Consider the following 23,092-nt stretch of genomic DNA (forward strand, 5'->3'; position numbering starts at 1 on the left):
AGCGCCCCTTTGGGATAACACTAGCTATACCCGCCTCACTAACCGCTGGTACAGCAAGATACCTCACTAGAACACACAGTCCCTGTCTTAAAAATAAAAATTTTGTGCAAAGGAGATTGTGACCCGCATAATACAACAACTCAACTGTTATTGAACCAAATGCAAACGCTGTTGTGGCGTCTTTGACCATGTATGTATTATTACAAAAGCACCAATAATAAAGATTTACAAAAAAAAATAAAAAAATATTGTGTATGTTGAAATAATTTAAGATATATATATTCTTTATATTTTTATAAATAAATAAATTAGGAATTCTTTTGATCTGACATCACTGTGATAAATTAAGATCTTCTTTGAAGTGCCAGTCCTTTTTAGTTTGTGGGAACTCAGTCTCTGTACGGTGTTGTGCCATCTGACAATTCAGTGTTATTTCTTCCTCCTCTTAGAAAACCACCGAGGGACACCCTGTGGAAAGACATGCAAAGAGGACCGAGATGAAGAGTGGATGGGGGTTAGCTTGGCTAGACAGAACAAAGCTGATGGCAGTGTGCTGGTAAGACCTAGAATTGCCCTTTGTGTTATTATTACTATGTGTGTTTATATCATTCTGAAACTAAACATTGCAGACGTAATGGCTTGGCCTGTGAGTGATTGAATACATTTGTCTTGTTTAAAAAAAAAAAAAAAAAAAAAAAAGTAACATTTGAGTTTAACATCAGTGGAATTCTGTTTTGGGTCACTATACCTAATAATGTGACGTAATATTAATTATCTTTTGGTATAATTGTACAATTTGTTTGATGCTATTTTACTTTTCTGATGTTTATTTCAAAGGAAATAAAATGTAATGAATATTGAAATTACAATATGTATGTAACATGGCTTAGATGTGCATCACTCACAATATTAAGATAAAATGAAAGAACATTATGTTAAAGAAAAGCAATACATTTCCTAACCAATACAGCACACTGTCGTTGTTATAATGCCAGGAGTGCTTTTAAGGTAGACGTAAAGTCTTATAATTGCTTGGATACTTACCTGGGGTTTGCCAAGTACCATTCCCCACCTCCTCTCAGCTTGCAGGGTAGATGGAAGCTCCTACTTATAATCTTCCATTAGTTCTCCTGAGCTAGGCCTTACAGTGCAGGGCCAGTTCATAGGCTAAGAGCCTCATCTGATCACTTCCAGCCAATGAGCTAAGTCCTGCACTGCCAAGCTTACCTCTGAGCTTATGGTTTTCAGCTGCAGTGGAGGCAGAGGGCGGCACCCAAAGAGTAAGAATTCTAAAACCATTTGACTACTTACATTGGCAGGCACCAGTACACTCCTGACATCAAAAACACAACAGGATGAAAATATAATTTTGCCTCTTTATCAATCAATGGTAAGACATGGCATTAGAAAAAGTGCAGAGGCTGGCTACAAAATTAAAAAAAAGAATGTAACATTTTAGTTATGAAGAGAGGTTAACAAATTAAAATCTCTTTAGTTTGAAAACGGCTACTCAGAGGAGATATGATAGCAATATACAAATATCACGGGGCCAATACAGACCATTTTCTGGAATTCTTTTCATAAACAAAACTATACACAGGACACAAGGTCATGCATTTAGACTGAAAGAAAGGAACTTAATCTAAGGCAAAGGATAGGCTTTTTTTTTACTGTAAGAACAATAAGGATGTGCCATTACCTGCCTGAAGAGGTGGTTTTATCTAAGTCTGTACAGATGTTTAAACAACTGGAGGAATACTTGCAAAAACATAATATCAAGGCAAATCATTTTAATTTGTTTGGTAATAGCTTTTTGATCCAATGAGACATCTAACTGCCATTCTGGGATCAAGAAGGATTTTTTTCCTACCTTGTTGCAAAATTGGAAACTGTTTGGGTTTTTTGCCTTCTTTTGTATCAACAGCAAAAACAGATGTGAGAAAGTCTGAACCTGATGGAGGCAAGTCTCTTTTCAGCCTATGTAAATATGTTTCTCAAGCTTGGGCTAATTGCCCAGTAGTTTAAGTAGGTCTTTATATCTACTGGTTTGACTATAGCTAACAGTGCCTCAGGCTTCAAACAGACACGTATTCATATTGTATGAAACCTACTAGATCTGCTTAAATGTTAAGTAATACATTTCGGTGGTGATAAACAAATTGTGAACCCACTGGATAATTACAGAAATTCCACACTTGTAAAACTTTAGCCCCAGTGAGCAAAAATAATTCCTTGTCTAAATAGCCAATGTTTCTTAATCAAAAGAGTCAAATGTAAATGTTTTTGGCTCTACTTCAAACAGAAGAGTTCAAACAAAAGAACATCATTTATATCAAGTATGAAGGTAGGATTGAAGTAGTGTGGAGATGATTTGTAGCCTTAGTACCTGGCAATTTTCATAATATACAACAAAGAACTAGAGGTGAGGACAACGAACATCATGAGATGAAGTAAAAGAAAATTGAGTTGATAGTGGAGTGGGGTTTAGAGGGGGATGAAACCACAAGACTGGTCATATCAACAATTTAATAGGCAATGGTACCATGAACCAGGGCTGTCAATTTGTGCAGCGCATGCTGTATAAGCTGTCAATATCAGATTGGGGTTGTTTGTATTTTTGTGTGTGCCCAGTGAAGGCATCTATTTGGTGTGACAGTAAGAAATTACCACGGATCCAATGATATAGATTTTTTTAATCCAAACTTGTGCCACCTCACGCCTTTCAGGATATCAAATTTTTTGAACCGTACAGTGACAAACATAAGCTGGACATAAGCAAAAAACCTCAACACAGAAAAAGTTACAAAGGAATGGCTGCTTCCAAGGATTTTCATCATTTATAATAGCAAAATGGTGACCTAAACTAAATCAAAGTCTTGTAACAATTGATAAAAAAAAGGTGCACATACATATTACATGTGCCAAATGTTTCTAAACCGAGTAAGAGAGACTGATTAAATGCTGAAAACTTTAAATCTGGTTATGTAATGAAGGGCCTCTTATAACCAGCACCACCGTTCTGGAACCAGAGGTGTAACCCCAATTGTAATGTAAATGTGTTAATGACGAGACAATAACCTAAAACTAAATTAAAGTATATTTTTCACTTATACTTTATTACTGAATTCGTGTTCTGTTAACTACATCATGTTATCTGGGTTGCACCTATTATTATTATTATATATTTTTTTTTGCTAAAAGCTACAAGACCAGGCGTGAAGTTAGATACTTGAATGGTCTCTTTGTGTATTGCTGAGTGAAACCAGTGTGCTAATCATGGGTCACAGGAAAATAAAGCAGAACAAGGGAATGTTCAGGAATCACTGTGTCAGTGTCTTGACCTTTGTAATTGTAATTACAGGTCACTTTAGAAGAAAAGCAGATCAATTTTGTAGTCAGCCTGCTCTTTAGCCTGGGTCATGGATATGATGCAAATCCACACAGCTTGAGCCCAAGACCTGCATATTTTCTCTTCATAGTTAAAACTAGACATCCAACACTGTACATTTAAGTAATTAAGTTCAAACATTTCAATACTTAAAACTGATTTATTAGCTATATTTGGATTAAGTGTATACGTTCTGAAGACCTAGCATTCCAGTTCAGTATGCTTGAAGGAACACAGTCTGGCAAAAAATAAATGTGAATCATCACAGTTCTGGAAATCACAGAATTAAATAAAACATTAAAAATCATCTATATATTGTGTTAACTTTTTCCCTTTTTCTCCATTTTCTTTCCAATTTATGTTAAAGATTTAGCAAATTATATCACAGGTCAGTCCAGACATTGTCAGGGCATATATTGCAAATGAGAAAAAGAAATAGAAACATAGTTTCAGTCCTCCTCTTCTCCTTATGCTTTCTCTATGCTGAGTACTAAATGTGATGCACAAAGCTTATAATAATGATTGACATGGAGATAAGATGGACTCGAAGTTACAATATAAAGAGTTGGGCATTTCTTTCTAAATGTTCAAAATTAACAATAAGATGGCAATTGTTAATTGTTTGTTTAGCTAGTGTTCTTTCGCTGATAGTCACTGTTTATGACTTTCACCTATCTGATCCTTCATATCTTTTTATCCCAAAGGTTATCTCCGCTGGTTTTTCATCTCTAATTACCTCAATAGCTCCATGTCTCCCCACCTATAATGGTGTTTTCTTATTTTTATTTTTTCTAACCCCAGACTTTATATTTCAGACTGGGCCCCAAATAACAGCATTGATTAGCAACTCCCAGTACTTAAAAAAAAAAACAAGCACTGCAGAAACGTCTTAGCAGAGGTATCATCTCTGGAAGGCTGCCCACCCTCCCCACACCACCCCATTCCATGGTCATTCCATGGCCATACTTATAGATAGTGCAGATCAGCTGGTTTTCAAAACACACTAATCAAGTCACTAAACCTCTCCTCACCTGAAATCCCTCTGTTAACAAACTGCATCCTTAACCATGGTTTTAACGCTCATAGGAATATGCAGGGCCATATCTACAATGAGGCAAACAAGGCATTTGCCTTGGGCGGGACTTTCCAGAGGTCAGCAAAACAATGCCCCCAAATGTCCATGCAAATGGCTTGCTTGCCTCGTTTTATGGGGGCCCACTTGTATCCCAGGCGGGCGGCGAGGGGGCACTTTCCCCTGAGCTCTTTCTGCTCAGCTCCCTCAAACAACCAGCAGTGATGCCAGGAGCCGAAATATGACATCAGTCCGGCTCCCGGCATCACTGTGCAGCGCGCGAGGGAGCTGAGCAGGAGAGCTCAGGGGAAAGTGCTCCCTTGCTGACTGCTTAGTGTGGCCGCCCGCCCGACACCCTGCCTGCACATGCGTCCACCTCCCTGCCCACTGGACCCCAGGTGAAAAATCCACTCAGCTCTCCCAAACATAGGGAGGCTGGGTGGATTTAAATTTAAAAAAATAATAATAATTGTGAGTGTTGGGGGAAAATGTGTGTCAGTGAATGTGAATGTAAGTGTGTGTCGGTAAATGTGAGTATGTGTGTGTCGGTAAATGTGAGTATGTGTGTGTCGGTAAATGTGAGTATGTGTGTGTCGGTAAATGTGAGTATGTGTGTGTCGGTAAATGGGAGTATGTGTGTGTCGGTAAATGTGAGTGTGTGTGTCGGTAAATGGGAGTATGTGTGAGTCGGTAAATGTGAGTATGTGTGTGTCGGTAAATGTGAGTATGTGTGTGTCGGTAAATGTGAGTATGTGTGTGTCGGTAACTGTGAGTGTGTGTGTCGGTAAATGTGAGTATGTGTGTGTCAGTGAATCTGAGTGTGTGGGTCAGGGAATCTGAGTGTGTATGTCAGTGAATTTGAGAGAATGTGTGTGTCTGTCAGTGAGTTTGTGTCTGTCAGTGAATGTGTGTGTTTGTCTGTCAATGAGTGTCTGTGAGTGTGTGTGAGTGATTGTGCGTGTCTGTCAGTAAGTGGGCGCTTCTGTCAGTGTCAGTGTATGTGTATGTCAGTGTATCTGAGAGTGTGTGCTGGTCCGTGAGTGTGTGTCTATCAGGCAAAATGTGTGTTAGTTAACAGGAAGAGGTGTGGCCTTGGCAGGAAGGGGTCGGTACATTTAAATTAGGGGGTGCCCGAAATCTGTCATGCCTAGGGCAGCACCATTTCAATATACACCACTGGGTATATGCAGGGCCGGCCTTAAGCATTTAGACGCTCTGTGCGAAAAATCTTCACAGCGCCCCCCCCCTGTCATTAATGTATGCTGTAATGTTTGTGTTGTCTGTGTATGTGATAGTAGGTGTGATGACTGTGTGTGATATGTATGCTATGTGTGATATTTGTAATGGGTGTATTAACAGTGTGTGATATGTGTGTATTGGTTGTATGTGACACACACACACACACACACACACACAGAGTCAGACGGCCATACACACAGACACACAAAGGCAGACAGTCTCACACACACACACACACAGACACACACAGGCAGACAGTCAGTCATACACACAGACACAGACAGTAATACACACAGACACACACACAGAGGCAGTCAGTCATACAGACAGTAATACACACAGACACACACAGAGGCAGACAGTAATACACACAGACACACACACAGTCATACACACAGACACACACAGAGGCAGACAGTCATACACACACACACACACACACACACAGACAGTCATACACACAGACACACACAGGCAGACATTGCATTAGGGTGTGCACCCTAAAGCACAAACACACGCCGCGTGTATATGTATGTGTGTATATATATATATATATATATATATATTTATTTACACACACACACATACACACACACTGCTGTGTGTGTGTGTGTGTGTGTGTGTAAGGGCGCTGTGTGTGTGTAAGGGCGCTGTGTGTGTGCTGTATGTGTGTGTGTGCTGTATGTGGGTGTGGGTGCTGTGTGTGTGCTGTGTGTGTGGGGGTGCTGTGTGGGTGCTGTGTGTGTGGGTGCTGTATGTGTGGGTGCTGTATGTGTGTGCTGTATGTGTGTGTGCTGTATGTGTGTGTGCTGTATGTGTGTAGGTGCTGTATGTGTGTGTGTGCGCTGTGTGAGGGTGCTGTATGTGTGTGTGTGCGCTGTGTGAGGGTGCTGTATGTGTGTGTGTGCGCTGTGTGAGGGTGCTGTATGTGTGTGGGTGCTGTATGTGTGTGTTTGCGCTGTGTGAGGGTGCTGTATGTGTGTGGGTGCTGTATGTGTGTGGGTGCTGTATGTGTGTGGGTGCTGTATGTGTGTGGGTGCTGTATGTGTGTGTGGGTGCTGTATGTGTGTGTGGGTGCTGTATGTGTGAGTGCTGTATGTGTGTAGGTCCTGTGTGTGTGTGCTGTATGTGTGTGTGCTGTGTGTGTGTAGGTGCTGTGTGTGTGGGTGCTGTATGTGTGAAGGTGCTGTATGTGTGAGGGTGCTGTATGTGTGAGGGTGCTGTATGTGTGAGGGTGCTGTATGTGTGAGGGTGCTGTATGTGTGAAGGTGCTGTGTGTGTGGGTGATTGTGGGGGGTGGAGGTGGGGGTACATGACTCAATATCCCCCCTCCCTTCTTACCTTATGTAGGGAGGGGGGATTCTTGTTCCTGCTGCCTTCCCTGGTGGTCCAGTGGAGGTGAGGTGAGGTGCCATTTAGTTAATATCCCCCCTCCCTTGTTACCTTATGTAGGGAGGGGGGACCATGCTACCGCCATCCCTGGTGGTCCAGTGGAGAGTGAACTCTACCCTGCGGGGCTAGAGTTCACTCTCGCGAGATTTGAGCGTTGCTGCGGCAACGCTCAAATCTCGCGAGAGGAACCCGGCGGAGCTGCTGGCAAGAGCTCCGCCGGTCCTCTCCTGCCTCCCTCCCTGCCTGTGGGTCGGTGGGGAGGGAGGCTGAGAGCAGAGCCGGCGCTCGGATAGCGCCGGCTCTGCATGAGCCGACAGCGGAGATCCTGAGATCTCCCCTGCCAGTCTCAATACATAGGCGTGCTGCGGGGATTAGGGTGTGCCCAGGCACACCCGGCACACCCCGTGCGCACGCCTATGCAGTCATACACACAGACACACAGAGGCAGACAGTCATACACACACACACAGAGACAGTAATACACACACAGAGGCAGACAGTCATACACACACACAGAGACAGTAATACACACACAGAGGCAGACAGTCATACACACACACACAGACAGTCATACACACACACACAGACAGTCATACACACACACACAGACAGTCATACACACACACACAGACAGTCATACACACACACACAGACAGTAATACACACACAGAGGCAGACAGTCATACACACAGACACACACAGGCAGACAGTCATACACACAGACACACACAGGCAGACAGTCATACACACACACACAGACAGTAATACACACACACACACAGACAGTAATACACACAGGCAGAGAGTCACACTCACCTGACAATCACAGTTACCTGTGGAGTTCATTGTGGAGGCAGTGCAGCTCCTGGTGACTGTTTGGTGGGGAAGCAGGGACTCCTTCCTGCTTCCCCTGCATCAGTTTTCCGGCGCTTTTAGCTCCGCCCCCACCGCAGGTAAGCTCCGCCCCCGCTGCAAATTTTAAAAAAAAATATATATATATTATTTTTTTAAATCCCGGCCGGCTGTGCGGCCGCACGGCGCCCCCTGCTCCATGGCGCCCTGTGCGGCCGCACAGCTCGCACACCCCTAAAGCCGGCCCTGGGTATATGTGTGTATATATGTCTATGATTATGCTTGGCACTCTCCTCCAAATATAATTAAATGTATCTCATATGCCTGGGTGCAAATTGCTGGCGTCAAATATATAAACGAATAAATGAAAAATCAAAATGCACTCACAGGTCTTTGTGTCAGTAGAAAAATTGGTGCTTTATTTGTTCATCAATGGTGTACAAAAATCAATCGACGTTTCGACCCTGCCAGGTCTTTTTCAAGATCCGATCTTGAAAAAGACCCGGCAGGGTCGAAACGTCGATTGATTTTTGTACACCATTGATGAACAAATAAAGCACCAATTTTTCTACTGACACAAAGACCTGTGAGTGCATTTTGATTTTTCATTTATTCGTTTATATATCTTTATATCTATATAACAAAACTAATTTTCTCTAAATAATGTTCTCCCTTCTATTTTTCACTTTCACACTAATTTGTCTCATTACTAAAATATCCCTATCCTTCTGCTCACCTGTCCCAGGCAACACCATCTTCATTAATTCCACTTTACTCCCCTCCCCTCTCTATTCATAACATGCACTCTACATATACCTTTCCAGCCTATCTCCTCCAACTCCTCTCAAGTCCTCTATACCTTCCTACAAAACTTTCAAATCCTACTCCCACCTTCACCTCCTTTCTATCCTTCTGCTCCTAGCAGCTGGTGATGTCTCTCCAAACCCCGGTCCGATCCAGCAAACCCACCACGTACTAACTCAAGGAACCACCTCCTTCAATACTGCCCTCTGTAATGCACACTCTGTTTGCAAAATTACAAAATCCACTGCTGTCCACGACCTCTTCATCTGTTGTTCCCTTGATTTACTAGCCTTAACAGAAACATGGCTCTCCCCCTTCTGACACTGCTACCCCTGCATCTTTATCTTTTGGTGGTCTTCAACTTACCCACAACCCAAGACACTCTGAATGTAAAGGTGGTAGTGTAGGGTTTCTCCTCTCACCTCACTGCGCCTTCAACCTGACTGGTTAACTCTGCCAGTTACAGAGCCATTGTTCCCGCCAAACCAGCCATTGTCCCCAAAGGATGCCCACATAGAACCTGCCTCGAAAAAAGCCTCCGTTCGTGGGGTCACTGTTTAAAACGGGCAGGGAAAGCATCTCTGTTCAGGGTGCGAATGCTCCCCCTGGGTGGCGTTTGTTTGTACGAATGCCGGCCACCCAGGGAAGCACTAATTTATTACTTCCCTTGCAGTTTACCACTTATGTTGCTAGTTGTTAACGTTCTAATTGATTGGTGTGAACATACCAAGGGGCACTGGGGGAGGTCCCCATTCGGGAACCGAACGGGTTGGGAAGCAGTTCAAGATTGCTCCCCCAGATGGCGTTTGTCTATATGAACTGGTGGCCACCCAGGGGCGACCCACGTCAAGGCTTCCCTTGCGGTTTTGGGCATCAGGTCAGGGTGTTAACGTTCTGATGGGCGTTCTAATGGCGAATTAGAGGGAGCACTTGTTCGGGAGGTGAATAGAGTCTCTTCGTGGGCATATTCCCGAATGGACAGGGGATAGGGTACATGTAACCGGGGCAAAACATACAAACAAAGCGGGGAAAAGTCACGAATGGGTAGGCTGTCTGCCACAACTATCGTCCCATATCCCTGCTCCCTTTTTCCTCAAAGCTTCTGGAAAGAGTTGTCTTTACCCGTATGTCTCACTTCCTCAATACCAACTCTCTCCTTGACCCTCTTCAATCTGGCTTCTGCCCTAATGACCTAATCGCAGCTAAATACAAAGGCCACTACTCCATACTAATTCTTCTTGACCTCTCTGCTGCCTTTGGCACTGTTGATCATGCTCTCCTTCTTCAAACTCTTCAATCACTCAGTCTCTTTGACTCTGTCCTCTCGTGATTTTCCTGTTATCTCTCCCAACACTCATTCAGTGTCCTTTTCTAATGATATCTCCTCCTCTCGTCCTGTCTCGGTTGAAGTCCCCCAAGGCTCTGTCCTTGGTTCCCTTCTATTTTCTCTTTATACTGCCTCTCTTGGCAAACTTATTACCTCATTTGGACTCCACTACCACTTGTACACTGATGACACCCAGCTATATCTTTCCTCCGGACCACTCCCCTGCTGTCCTGCAACGTTTCACTTGCCTTTCTTCCATCTCTGACTTGATGTCCTCCTGCTTTCTGAAACCCAATCTCTCTAAAACTGAGCTCCTTGTCTTTCCTCCTCCTAATACTGATCCCCCTCTTTTGCTCTCCCTTCAAGTTAGTGGTATCCACATAAGTCCATCTTTGCAAACGTGCTGTCTTGGCGTCATACTTGATTCTGGCCTCACCTTTGAGCCTCACATCCAGTATGTTGCAAAATCCTGTAGATTCCATCTTAAAAACATAGCCCGCATCTGCCCCTTTCTTACACAAGATGCCCTAGTAATTCCCTGCATGGATTATTGTATGGATTATTGTAACCCTCCTTGTAATTATTGTATGGATTATTGTAACCCTCTACTAATTGGTCTTCACAAAAGCTGTATCGCCCGCTACAGTCTGTAATGAATGCCCTGTATCCTATAGGAGTCAATTCAAAGTGCTAACCCTTGCCTATAAAGCAGTAAACAATTCTAGCCCCTCTTATGTTTCTTCACAGATCCATAGGTATGCCCCTTCTCGATCTTTCCGCTGTTCCCGTGACCTTCTCCTGTCCGCTTCTTGCACCAGTACAGCCAACTCACGCTTGCAAGACTTCTTGTGGGCAGCTCCCTTCCAATGGAATAGCCTGCCTACCGCCATCAGACTCTCCCCTAGTCTTCAATCATTTAAGAAGTGCCTTAAAATCCATCTCTTTAGGAAAGCTTATGGCCTCAGAGACTAACCTCTACCTCACATACCTGTCTCTTGCTCTCTCCTAAAGTGCAGCACTTTACTCTCTCCTCCAGCTCTGCTTCATTCCCACCTTATTTGATTGCTATTTCCTGGCCTAATGTGTTTATACCTCACCTCCTATAGACTTTAAGCTTGTTTGAGCAGGGTCCTCTTCAACCTATCATTCCTGTAAGTTTTCTTGTAATTGTCTTATTTATAGTTAAATCCCCCCTCTCATAATATTGTAAAGCGCTACGGAATCTGTTGGCGCTATATAAATGGCAATAATAAAAATAATAAAAAGTTACAACTTGGGGTAAAGTTCAATAGATGAAATAAAGACAGGCAGGTTATGTTTGGCACATTTCGCAGTGGGAACAAGGAACATGTCTAGTTCAGAGTATTCCCTAGTCCCAACATCGAATTCATTGAGAGTCTATCAGCCAAGGCTTCTTTATTATTATTATTTATAAAACGCCAACAAATTCCACAGTGCTGTACAGTTGGTGGACTAACAGACATGTAATTATGGTCAAAGGGCAGTGACCTTGGCTGTAGGCTATCAAGGGTGCATTAAAGAGGTATAGTGGACCACCAGTGTGGGTTTCTAATTGTATCTTTATTTTTCATACCTCACAAATAAATATTGCATAAGTAAAAAACATGGAGAAAAACACCACAAAAATCACTTTTTATATCCTTAGGTGCAAAACCTTATAAGGCATTCCCTCCAATGCCCCCAAAATCATATACATTTAACAAGATAAGGATGCACACTACCATACCAGCAAGTAAAAATAGCTTAAATCTTTTATTAAATAAAAAGAAACAATAACAAAACATACAATGCATAAAACGACCAACAAACAAAGGCACAAGTATAAATGTAATCACCAAAAGTAATCAAGCCTGTTAGTACAGAACACGAGTCACCAATCGCCCCAAAGTTTCAGCAACCTTGATAAAGGTAGCAGAAGTGTTGCCGAAACGCTGTTGGGATTGGTGACTCGTGTTCTGTTCTTATAGGTTTGATTACTGTTGGTAATTACATTTAAGCTTGTGCCTTAGTTTATTATTCGCTTTATGCATTGTATGTTTTGTTATTGTTTCTTTTTATTTAATAAAAGATTTAAGCCATTTTTACTTGCTGGTATAGTAGTGTGCATCCAAATATATAAAACTCTTGGTATGTGACACTTTCCTCCTAATATCTAAATTGATGAATTACATAGATAATGAAATATTAAAATTGTGCAAAAATGAATTAAATGAAAATATAAAGATACAAATTTTCAAACACCATTTAGCTTCATAACTGAGAGAGGCAATCTGCAGCTAAAAAATCATAGAGCAGTATTCTTTATTTATTTTTTTCTCTTTTCAATACTACGCCAGCAACGATTGCTATGAAATAATGTTGATCCAAGGCATAAGTCACTAAAAGGGTTAAAAGATATCTCCAGTTACCAGTTTCAATTAATAGTACATAACTTGTGCAACCATTAAACTATTATGTTGATGAGTTGAAAGCATTAGAAGAATTATGAGAAATAACTGTCCTCTTGACCCTGAGAATAAAATAAACTCTAATGGAAGATATTATACTATCCTATTGTACTTTCAGTATAGGGTTTACTGGAACTGCCCATGAGAATTAAACTTCCTTAACTTGTTTTATGATTAAATGTGGATATGAAGTTCAGACAAATGAAATAATGTCAGCTGACGTTCCGATAGCTCTTCCAAAAGTCAACATAAGACTAATATTGAGAAATGACCGCATGGCTTCTGAGCTGAGACGTATTCTGTATCAACTTTTCCACGGAATTCTTTGTTATAAAGAACTTCAACATGTTATTGTGGGCTTCTTAAAAAGAACCATTCTCACATGGGAACAACATGTTTCAGCTTATCAGTATCATTACTCTTAACCCCTTCAGGACCGGCCTGTTTTTGCGATGTTTGTACGTTAAGGACCAGAGCAGTTTTAACACTTTTGTGGTGTTTGTGTTTAGCTGTAATTTTCCGCTCTCTCATTTACGGTTCCCATACAAGTTATATATTGTTTTTTTCAGGACAAAAGGGGCTTTCTTTACATACCATTATTTGTATTATGTCCAATATTGTATTTAAAAAAAATAATAAAATATGGTGAAAAATTAAAAAAAAAAACATGTTTTTGGACTTTTACTTGAAAAATCTTTTACTTATCTACAAAAGCTAATGAAAAAAACTGCTAAATAGATTCAAAATTTTGTCCCGAGTTTAAAAACACCCAGTGTTTACATGCTTTATTGCTTTTTTTTGCAAGTTATAGGCCTATAAATACAAGTAGGAAATTGCTGTTTCAATATATATATATTTTAAATGTATCAATAGTGACCTTGTAACACCGTTATCTGTCATAAATCCCTGAAACACACCTAACATGTACATATTTTTTTAAAGTAGACAACCCAGGGTATTCAAAATTGGGTATGTCCAGTTTTTTTTAGTAGCCACTTAGTCACAAACACTGGCCAAAGTTAGCATTTATATTTGTTTGTGTGTTAAAAATGCAAAAAACGCTAACTTTGGCCGGTGTTTGTGACTAAGTGGCTACTAAAAAAGGCTGAACATACCCCATTTGCAATACCTTGGGTTGTCTTCTTTTGCAAATGGTATGCCATCATGGGGCTAATTCTCATTCCTTGGCTACCATACGCTCTCAAAGGCAACCTAACCAATCCGACAAATTTCAATTAAAAAAAAAAGTAAAATCAAGCCTTATATTTGACCCTGTAACTTTCACAAACACTATAAAACCTCTACATGTGGGGTACTGTTATACTCAGGAGACTTCGCTGAACACAAATATTAGTGTATCAGAACAGTAAAATGTATCACAGCAATAATATCCTCAGTGAAAGTGCTGTTTGTGTGTGAAAAATGCAAAAAACTTCACTTTCACTGACAATATCATCGCTGTGATATGTTTTACTGTTTTGAAACACTAATATTTGTGTTCAGCGAAGTCTCCCGAGTAAAACAGTACCCCCATGTACAGGTTTTAGGGTGTCATAGAAAGTTACAGGGTTAAACACAGTGCTAGCAAATTAAATTATCTGGACTTTCGGCCTGGGTTGGCAGGCAGGTCCCTCAAATTGCAATCATTAAAATTACTTAATTAGGTAAAAATATTACATAAATACACATGTAGAATTTTAATATATATACATATTTATATATTTGACGTCTACGTGTATATTTATGAAATTATTTATGTAATTATGTATATGGACATATGTATATTTCGTATTGTTTTTATTTATTTATTTATACATATATATATATATATCATTACATTCTAAGTATATTTTGATATAAATATATATATATATATATATCAAAATACTGTTAGAATAAAATTGCATATATAAATATTTTTTTATAATTATTCAAAATTATTTTTATTTTTTGTTATTTATTTTTATTAACATATTATTTGTATTTTATAATAATATATATATACCATATATATAGCAATTATATATATTGTATATATTCGTGTGTAATTTAAATATAAGTGTATTTTTATATTAATATACGTATATATAAATATAAAAATACACTTAATATGACATTATATATATGATACATATACATATATTATATATAGATATAATACATGTATATATATCATATATATATATACACATATTATTATTATTTTTTTTACACTGATTTTACACTTTTTTTTTTTAACTTTATTTTTTGGATTTTTCACTTGCAGGGAGACTGCCTGTCAGCACAGACAGTCCCCCTGCAGGCAGATACACAGACACCTATTGCGGTCATGTGATCGAGTGATCACATGGCCGCAGGGTCCTGATCTGCCGAGGGGGGACTGCCCGGGCAGACAGGCAACCCCCCTGGACCGGGTGGAGCACTGATCGCCGCCGTGGGACCGACGGCGATCAGGTAAGTAGCCCCAGACCGTTATGACGGTTCAGGACCGTCAGCGGTCCAAACGCATGTTTTACCGCTGACGGTCCTGAACCGTCAGCGGTCCTGAAAGGGTTAACCATTTGTGTGCATATATTTTCATAATATGCTTCCATGACAAGCTAGTTTGTTCACAATATGCACTATATGCATTTAGTAAGCTCTCCCATGCTAGTGTTTAGCCCGTTTATAAATAGGTCAGCCACAACATTAAAACCACTGACAGGTGAAGTCAATAACATTGATTAGAGCATTACAATCAGTTAAACAGATAAGGGACAATAAGTGACCATGAAATATTTCCCCAGCTCTTAATTCCGTGCTATTGTGTTACAGTTTTATTAGGTAGGATTGTGTATGCCTTTGTGTGATATTTGCTAATATTTCTCCTTAGTTGAAGTGCAGGTGAGAAGTGAAACAACTTAAGGTGTTCAATAATGCTGATTATTAGAACTGAGAGTGGCACAAATATTTTTGTTTAAAATACCCAGTTCCTCTTTGTGTTGCACTTGGGTGTTTGTATAAAGTATATGTAATAGAAAGGACCCAGAGTATTTAACAGAGTGCATGAGTTGTGATAAAGTGACCCCTTATTATTTTAGTATCTGTTGCCTTTTAATGTATCATGTTGATCAAAAAATTAATTTAAGCAGTGATGTATTCCTGAAAAAGACACGCAGGAAACCAGTGTATATATAAATCAAGTAAAAAAAAAAAAAAAAAAAAAAAAAAAACATATATTTACTTTGTTCTATATAAATCTTTGTGTTCTCTCTTTCTTTATATACTATACAACGTTTAGGATATGTTTTTATATCTCTGGGCTATACCTGTATTAGGCATTCTATATATATTTATATATATATGGTTTTAGGATCATTTTAAGTTGTCTCTTTTACTTTTACTCTTTGAAGTAAAGTTTGTTTTTGTTTGTTTAAATAAAGTTGACCCATTGAGATTGCCACACCTACTTTTCAGATGCCTTCTAATTCTTTCATTTCATGTTGTATTCTGTCACTTGGTTCTTTATATTGTTCAGTGTATTTCAAACTATTTTAGTAAATTGTGTTTTGACGTATGGATTTTGTCCTTTGGAACAGGTGTAGAATATTCTTTCAGACTATCATACTATTTTTACACTGTGACCCCTGTTCTAAAATTACTCTAAGAGTATATATGCAGAGAGAGAAATAGTATGTGCATATGTGTAGATTTATGGACATAAAAAGATTAGTTTATTAATTTCAATCCTAGAATAAAACACTGTTACAAAAAATTCCTTCAAATTCACTCATTCTGAAACATTCAAATTGCTTTGCATTCTGAAGAAATTAGTATAGCAATATCTTCTCTTGGTTGAATTTTAAGTGCACTTAAATTCCAGTGAAAGTGGCATCTGGTAAAATATAATGATAATTTCCTGACTTTGCACAGACTCTGTATGTGGTCTTCATAAAAACATTGTAAGCAACTTCTGGAGTACACATGTAGAATATGCAGACTACTGAATCAATATGACTGCACATAAAATAGTGCACAGATTGACAACTGAGAAGATCTTTTGTCATGTAGAGAAGACCAAATGTTTGTCAATGTCTGGACTTCTTACACTACATATTAAAGTACATAGCGAAATTTAAATGGCTTTCTTTCTGTTAGTTGGTTTGTTCACTTAAAGGGACTCTATAGTCACCAAAACAACTTTAGCTTAATTAAGCTGTTTTTGTGTATAGATAGTATATATTCTACGTGTATTTTTGTCTATTCTTTTTTATATAATTTAGTGATTTTATTACTTATAATTTTAGGGGTCTACCTGACAACCAGGCAGAAAGTCAAGAGAATTGAATTTGCAAAGCCTGTATTTGACCTTGTAACGTGCCAAAACACCCTAAACCTGTACATTGTACTCTTGAAATTTTGCTAAACACAAATATGAGTGTTTTAAAGCAGTAAAGCTTATAATGATGATGATATCATCAGTGAAAATTCACTTTTTGTGTGAAAAATGCAAAAAACAAACATAACTCCTAACTTTAATACAAAGATAAAAAGGTGTGTAGGCGCTACCAAATCCAAGTAAAAAGTAACTGGTGTAGTGTAAGTGTATCCCACAACACGTTATAGATAAATGACATTAAAAGCAAAATAGATACTACACCAGTCAGCAAGATACTAATAGGATCAATCTAAATGACAAAAATATAAAACATAGTGCAAAACTGTATATACACAATAGTAAACCCCTATATAGGATAAAACAGTGTTTCCCAACCCAGTCCTCAAGGCACACCTACCAGTCCAGGATTTAAGGATTACCCAGATTTGTCTAAGGTGTTTTTAGAAAAAAAAGAAAAAACACCTTAGACAAAACTGGGTAATCCTTAAATCCTGGACTGGTAGATGTGCCTTGAGGACTGGGTTGGGAAACACCGGGATAAAACTCGCAGGATGTAGAGCCGTCCCAGGCTCTATTTAATGTGCAGGAAGGTGCCTATCAAGGCTAAAACGACATCCTGGATGGAGAGCAGCACATGAATTTAAATAAGACAAAAATGGATTTATTTACTTGGATACCAATAATTTTTTGTCTTATTATTTTTTTTATTCCTGTGCTGCTCTCCATCCAGGATGTTATTTTAGCCTTGATAGGCACCCTCCTGTGCATTATATAGAGCCTGGGATGGCTCTACATCCTGTGAGTTTTATCCTATATAGGGGTTTACTATTGTGTATATACAGTTTTGCATTAGGTTGATCCTGTTATTAGTATCTTGCTGACTGGTGTAGTATCTATTTTTTTTTTTTTTTATGACCGCTAACTTTGTCCAGGATTTGTGACTAAGTGACTGCTAAATAAATCTCGACATTCCTAATTTTGTATACCCTGTGTTGTCTACTTTTGCAAATGGTATGTCATGATGGGGTTATTTCTCATTCCTGGGCTACCGTATGGTATCAAAGCAACATAGGCCTAGCAAACCAATCTGGTAAACTGAAATAGGCAAGTCCTATATTTGCCCCTGTAACTTTCCAAAACCCCACAAAAGTATTGTTGTACATGCGAGACATAACTGAACACAAACATGAGTGTTTTAGAGCAGTAAAAGTATAATGATGATTATATCATCTGTGAAAATACATATTTTTTGTGAAAAACGCAATAAACTAATATGAACACTAAATTTGCCCAGAGTTTGTGACTAAGTGGCTACTAAAAAAGACTGGACATACCCAATTTTGAATACCCTTGGTAATATATTTTTGCAAATGGTATGCCAAGATAGGGGGTAATTCTCATTCCTGGGCTACCATACAGTCTCAAAGGCAACATAGGCCCAGCAAACCAAACTGGCAAATTTCAATGTGTAAAACCTGAAATGGGCAATCTCTTAATTTAAACCTTTCAAAAACACCATGAAACCTGTACGTGTGGGCATTGTTATACATCACAGTATACACATTTGTGTGTGTTTTACTGCAGTAAAAGCTAACAGAATTATGACATTCACAGTTAAAATGCAATGCAGAAGTTGTAAAATAATACAATTATTCACTTTGTTTAGATTTTATTCATATTGAATTGCGTTTCATAGATATAGATATTTGATGTGAAATGAAAGCCCCTTTTCTACTGAATAAAAGGATATATTATATATATATATATATATATATATATATATATAAAAGGATAAGAAGTGTGGGTACGCTTAATACAAAATAGGTAAATTATGGTTGAACAGATATATAGCGCAGATTCTGTTTTTTTTTTTTTTTTTTTTAAATTCTTTATTTTTGCAGTGCTTATAATGGTTACAGGTTGACATATGGTACCCCAACGGCATTCCATACGTTGATTGCTAAACATTTGTTACAGTGGGTATTAGGTAGACAAAGCACTTTTTTTTGTTTTATGTTGCATATCAAACAGGTTCAAACGTAGATTGAGATTACAAATTATATGAAGGTAACAGATTATTAGGCATCGCTTATGCGGTATAATATGCTTTAAGATATAGTTAGCTGCGCTTAAGGTGACTAAGTAAATTATGTGATCAACGTTATGCTTGACGTCAGCGTTTTACAGAAAAATATGCCAGGTCGCATGGACGCAGAGCATTGCTTTATAAGAAAGGAGAGTGTGGGAATAAGCCAATCGTGTTGGTGTATAACAAGCTTAAATTGCCATTTTAGGTATGGCCAGCTAATAAAACAGCGCGGTGGAGGTAGGCGCCTGTAGGCAACAGCGTGGGAAACTCTGTAAAGGGTGTAACAGCGGTAATTAAGACATATTAATGCAGCGCGCAATTCACAACAAATGGTGCATAAACTGAGTCTGATCAGTTGGATAGGCCATAAAAACGTCCTTGTGTGAGTCCCGCAGGCCAAGTCTAGGTAAGGACATGCTAGGGGCATATAGGGAGACCCTTACATGTGGAGAGTTCATCAGGGTGGACCAAGTCTGCAGAGCCGTCTGTGCCTGTGCCGGGAGACAGTCCGGGACCTCGTGCCTGTTCATCCAATGCCCAGTCTGTTATGCGGTCGTTGGTCTCTCCGCTTTGGGCTTGCATCCCGTCGGTGTGGTCCTGTCACAGAGGTTTGAGGTGATATTGTGTCTGGGTGCCTCGTGGTGATCCTTCGCTCAGGGCCGCCATCTTGTGGGGCTGCATGTGTCCTGTTGGTTTTATTTTTTACCTCGTCTCCTGTCGCCACTCGCTTTCTATGAAGGTTAACCAGGTGAGTACGTGGCTTGGTGACAGGCACTGCTTTCTTGTTCTCCGGGAACATAAGGGCTTCCAGCTTGTCCCAGAACGCCTGGAAGGTCCTGTTCAGACGGTGCTCTACATCTAGCTGTTCAGTGCATGCTTTAGGAGAGGTAGCTGCCTCCGCCATTTTAGTTGTTGTGCCTCCGCTTGTTTCAGGCCCCTGCATCTCCTCAGCCTTTTCGCCGGGTCGTTCCAGGGTCTCCTGAGGGTAGACCGGGATAACCCCCACCGGTCCAGGGGGGGGGGGGGGGGAGGTTCGGGTTGGTCGTTGCCGCTGCTGGCACAGAGTCGGGTGAGCGGCCGTCTCACCTCGGCTCGTTCAGGCATAGGCCGCAAGCCTCGGGCTGGTCTATTCAGGTTCCGGGGTGCTCATGTCGGGTATCACCGTGTGGAGCAGCTTCCCCCGATCTCGAGTGTGGCTATTTGTCGCCGGAATTTTGCAGGTAGTGGGGGATTTTGCCCTGAAATCTGCTGCTAAGCGCAGGAGCTCCAGCCAGGCACGTCTGCTCGGTTTGGCCGGCAAGCTCCGCCCCCCAGATTCTGGGTTTTGTTTTGGTCAGAACTTGTGCAATTGCCTCCATCCTTAAAGTGTTAAGTAATAGCCAGTGTTGTTTAGTTTATTATTTATTATTATTGGCATTTATACTGCCCCAACATATTCCACAGTGTTTTACATGTTGCAACAAAGTTAAACTAAATAAAATCTAATCTAATATATAAATCTAAAATATAATCTAATTTATTATTAAAATTATAATTATTAATAAAGTCAGCAAATCAATGACATTTTCTAGCTGTTTGCTTCAAACAACTGGTTCCAAAAAACATATATGTTTTATTTGCAGAGATACACTGTTTTAAACCATTATATAGTTTGAACTTGTTTACTTCTTTTAAAAAAAAACATTGTTTGCTTGGAGTAAGCAGATTTTACAGTTCCTTTGAGCATTTTCACCATGTGTTAAAAAGACTCAAGCGATGACTTTGCATACATTCTATCATACTGATTGCTATTTTATAAGGTACCACTGTAAAGTATGCTATGTTATACTATAGAGTAGCAAGATAATTTGTATACATTGGGGGCTTTTCTGGAATAAAATAACCCAAGAGAAAATGGACTCTCAGGGACTGAATATTTCATCAGATACAATGAAAACATTGTATACTCCCTCGTGACTTAGTATTGCAATTTAGAGACATGTTAGCCTTCTGACCTCTCTGGGGTAAGTCTAAACTGTCCTATTTCTGTACTTGAAAAACAACCAAATCTTTATATCTAAATCCTTGTATGTTTTAAGTATATTAAGAATAAAACATGCTATTTGTTAATGATATTGATTTAGATTTAGTAAATTAGAATTATTACTAGAGGAATTGATCAAAAGCTCTTTCACGGATTTTATGTTTTCTTCATACTTAGATTGCTCTTCAGAACAATGTATCATATCTTCTGTTAGCCACCAATGGGGTTACTGCTAACTGGTTCAATAGAAAAATGCGTTCCAAGACACCAGGCACAAGCTCTGCTTTGGTAAAATGAAATTTACATTTCATACAGAGACTGTTACTTTAGAATGCTAAATTTTGAGCTCAGAAGTAGGCATGACATCACTAAAATGCAAGACTGCATTGGCATGATCTATTCTCCTAAACCAATTTATTAAGCTAATGCTGCTTCGGAGTTTAGAGTGTCCCTCTAATATTATTATTATTATTATTGCCATGTATATAGCGCCAACAGATTCAGTAGCGCATTACAATATTATGAAAAAGGGGATTTAAGTATAAATAAGACAATTACAAGAAAACTTACAGGAACAATAGGTTGAAGACCCTGCTCAAATGAGCTTATAGTCTATAGGAGGTAAGGTATAAAACACATAAGAACAGGAAATAGCAATCAAATAAGGTGGAAGTGAAGCAGAGCTGAAGGAGAGAGTAGAGTGCTGCCCTTTAGGAGAGAGCAAGAGACAGGTATTTGAGGTAGAGGTTACTCAAGAAGGCCATAAGCTTTCCTAAAGAGATGGATTTTAAGGCACTTCTTAAATGATTGGAGACTAGGGGAGAGTCTGATGGCGGTAGGCAGGCTATTCCATAGGATGGGAACCGCCCGCGAGAAGTCCTGCAAGCGTGAGTTGGCTGTACGAATGAGAGCAGCGGACAGGAGAAGGTCATGGGCCGAGTGGAGAGAGGCGGGGGCATACATATGGATCTGTGAAGAGATATAGGAGGGGCTAGAAGTGTTCAGTGCTTTATAGGTATGGGTTAGCACTTTGAATTGACTCCTATAGAACACAGGAAGACAATGTAAGGACTGACAGAGGTGTGAGAGTGCGGACTAGAGAGGAAAATCAGTTTGGTTGCAGCATTCATTATAGACTGTAGTGGGCAATACAGCTTTTGGGAAGACCAATCAGGATAGGGTTACAATAATCCATGCGGGAGATTACTAGAGTATGGACAAGCTCCTTGGTAGCATCTTGCTTAAGAAATGGGTGGATGGAATGTTATTAAGATGGAATCTACAGGATTGTACAACATACTGGATGTGAGGCTCAAAGGTGAGGCCAGAATCAAGTATGATGCCAAGACAATGCACTTGCAAGGATGGACTTATGTGGATACGACTAACTTGATGGGAGAGCAAAAGAGGGGGTTCAGTATTAGGAGGAGGAAAGACAAGGAGCTCAGTTTTAGAGAGATTGGGTTTCAGAAAGCGGGAAGACATCTAGTCAGAGATGGAAGAAAGGCAAGCAGTAAAACATTGCAGGATGGCTGGGGAAGAGAGATATATCTGGGTGGCATCAGCGTACAGGTGGTAGTGGAATCCAAATTAGGTAATACGTTTGCCAAGAGAGGCAGTATAAAGAGAAAATAGAAGGGGACCAAGGACAGAGCCTTGGGGGACTTCAACCGAGACAGGACGAGAGGAGGAGATATCATTAGAAAAGGAGACACTGAATGAGCATTGGGAGAGATAAGAGAAAAACCAAGAGACCGAGGGATTGAAGAGTTTGAAGAAGGAGAGCATGATCAACAGTGTCAAAGGCAGCAGAGAGGTCAAGAAGAATTAGTATGGAGTAGTGGCCTTTGGATTTAGTTGCAATTAGGTCATTAGTAACTTTGATGAGAGCAGTCTCAGTAGAGTGGAGAGAGCGGAAGCCAGATTGAAGAGGGTCAAGGAGAGAGTTGGAATTGAGGAAGTAAGACATACGGGTAAAGACAAGTCCAGAAGCTTTGAGGAAAAAGGGAGCAGGGATATGGGACGATAGAGGAGGAGCACAGGTCAAGAGATGTTTTTTT

At 39.8% G+C, this 23,092-nt stretch overlaps 1 protein-coding gene across 1 annotated transcript in view; it reads left to right on the top strand.

The window, feature by feature from the left end:
* Nucleotides 1-23,092, top strand: part of ITGA9 (integrin subunit alpha 9) — a 496,852-nt gene that overhangs the window by 89,995 nt on the left and 383,765 nt on the right. Inside the window, exon 3 of the mRNA XM_063452059.1 lies at nt 450-556. Coding sequence (XP_063308129.1) covers nt 450-556 — 107 coding nt within the window. The remainder of the gene's footprint in view (nt 1-449; nt 557-23,092) is intronic.

The sequence above is a fragment of the Pelobates fuscus genome, chromosome 4, assembly GCF_036172605.1.
Source record: "Pelobates fuscus isolate aPelFus1 chromosome 4, aPelFus1.pri, whole genome shotgun sequence".
NCBI classification, from domain to species: domain Eukaryota; kingdom Metazoa; phylum Chordata; class Amphibia; order Anura; family Pelobatidae; genus Pelobates; species Pelobates fuscus.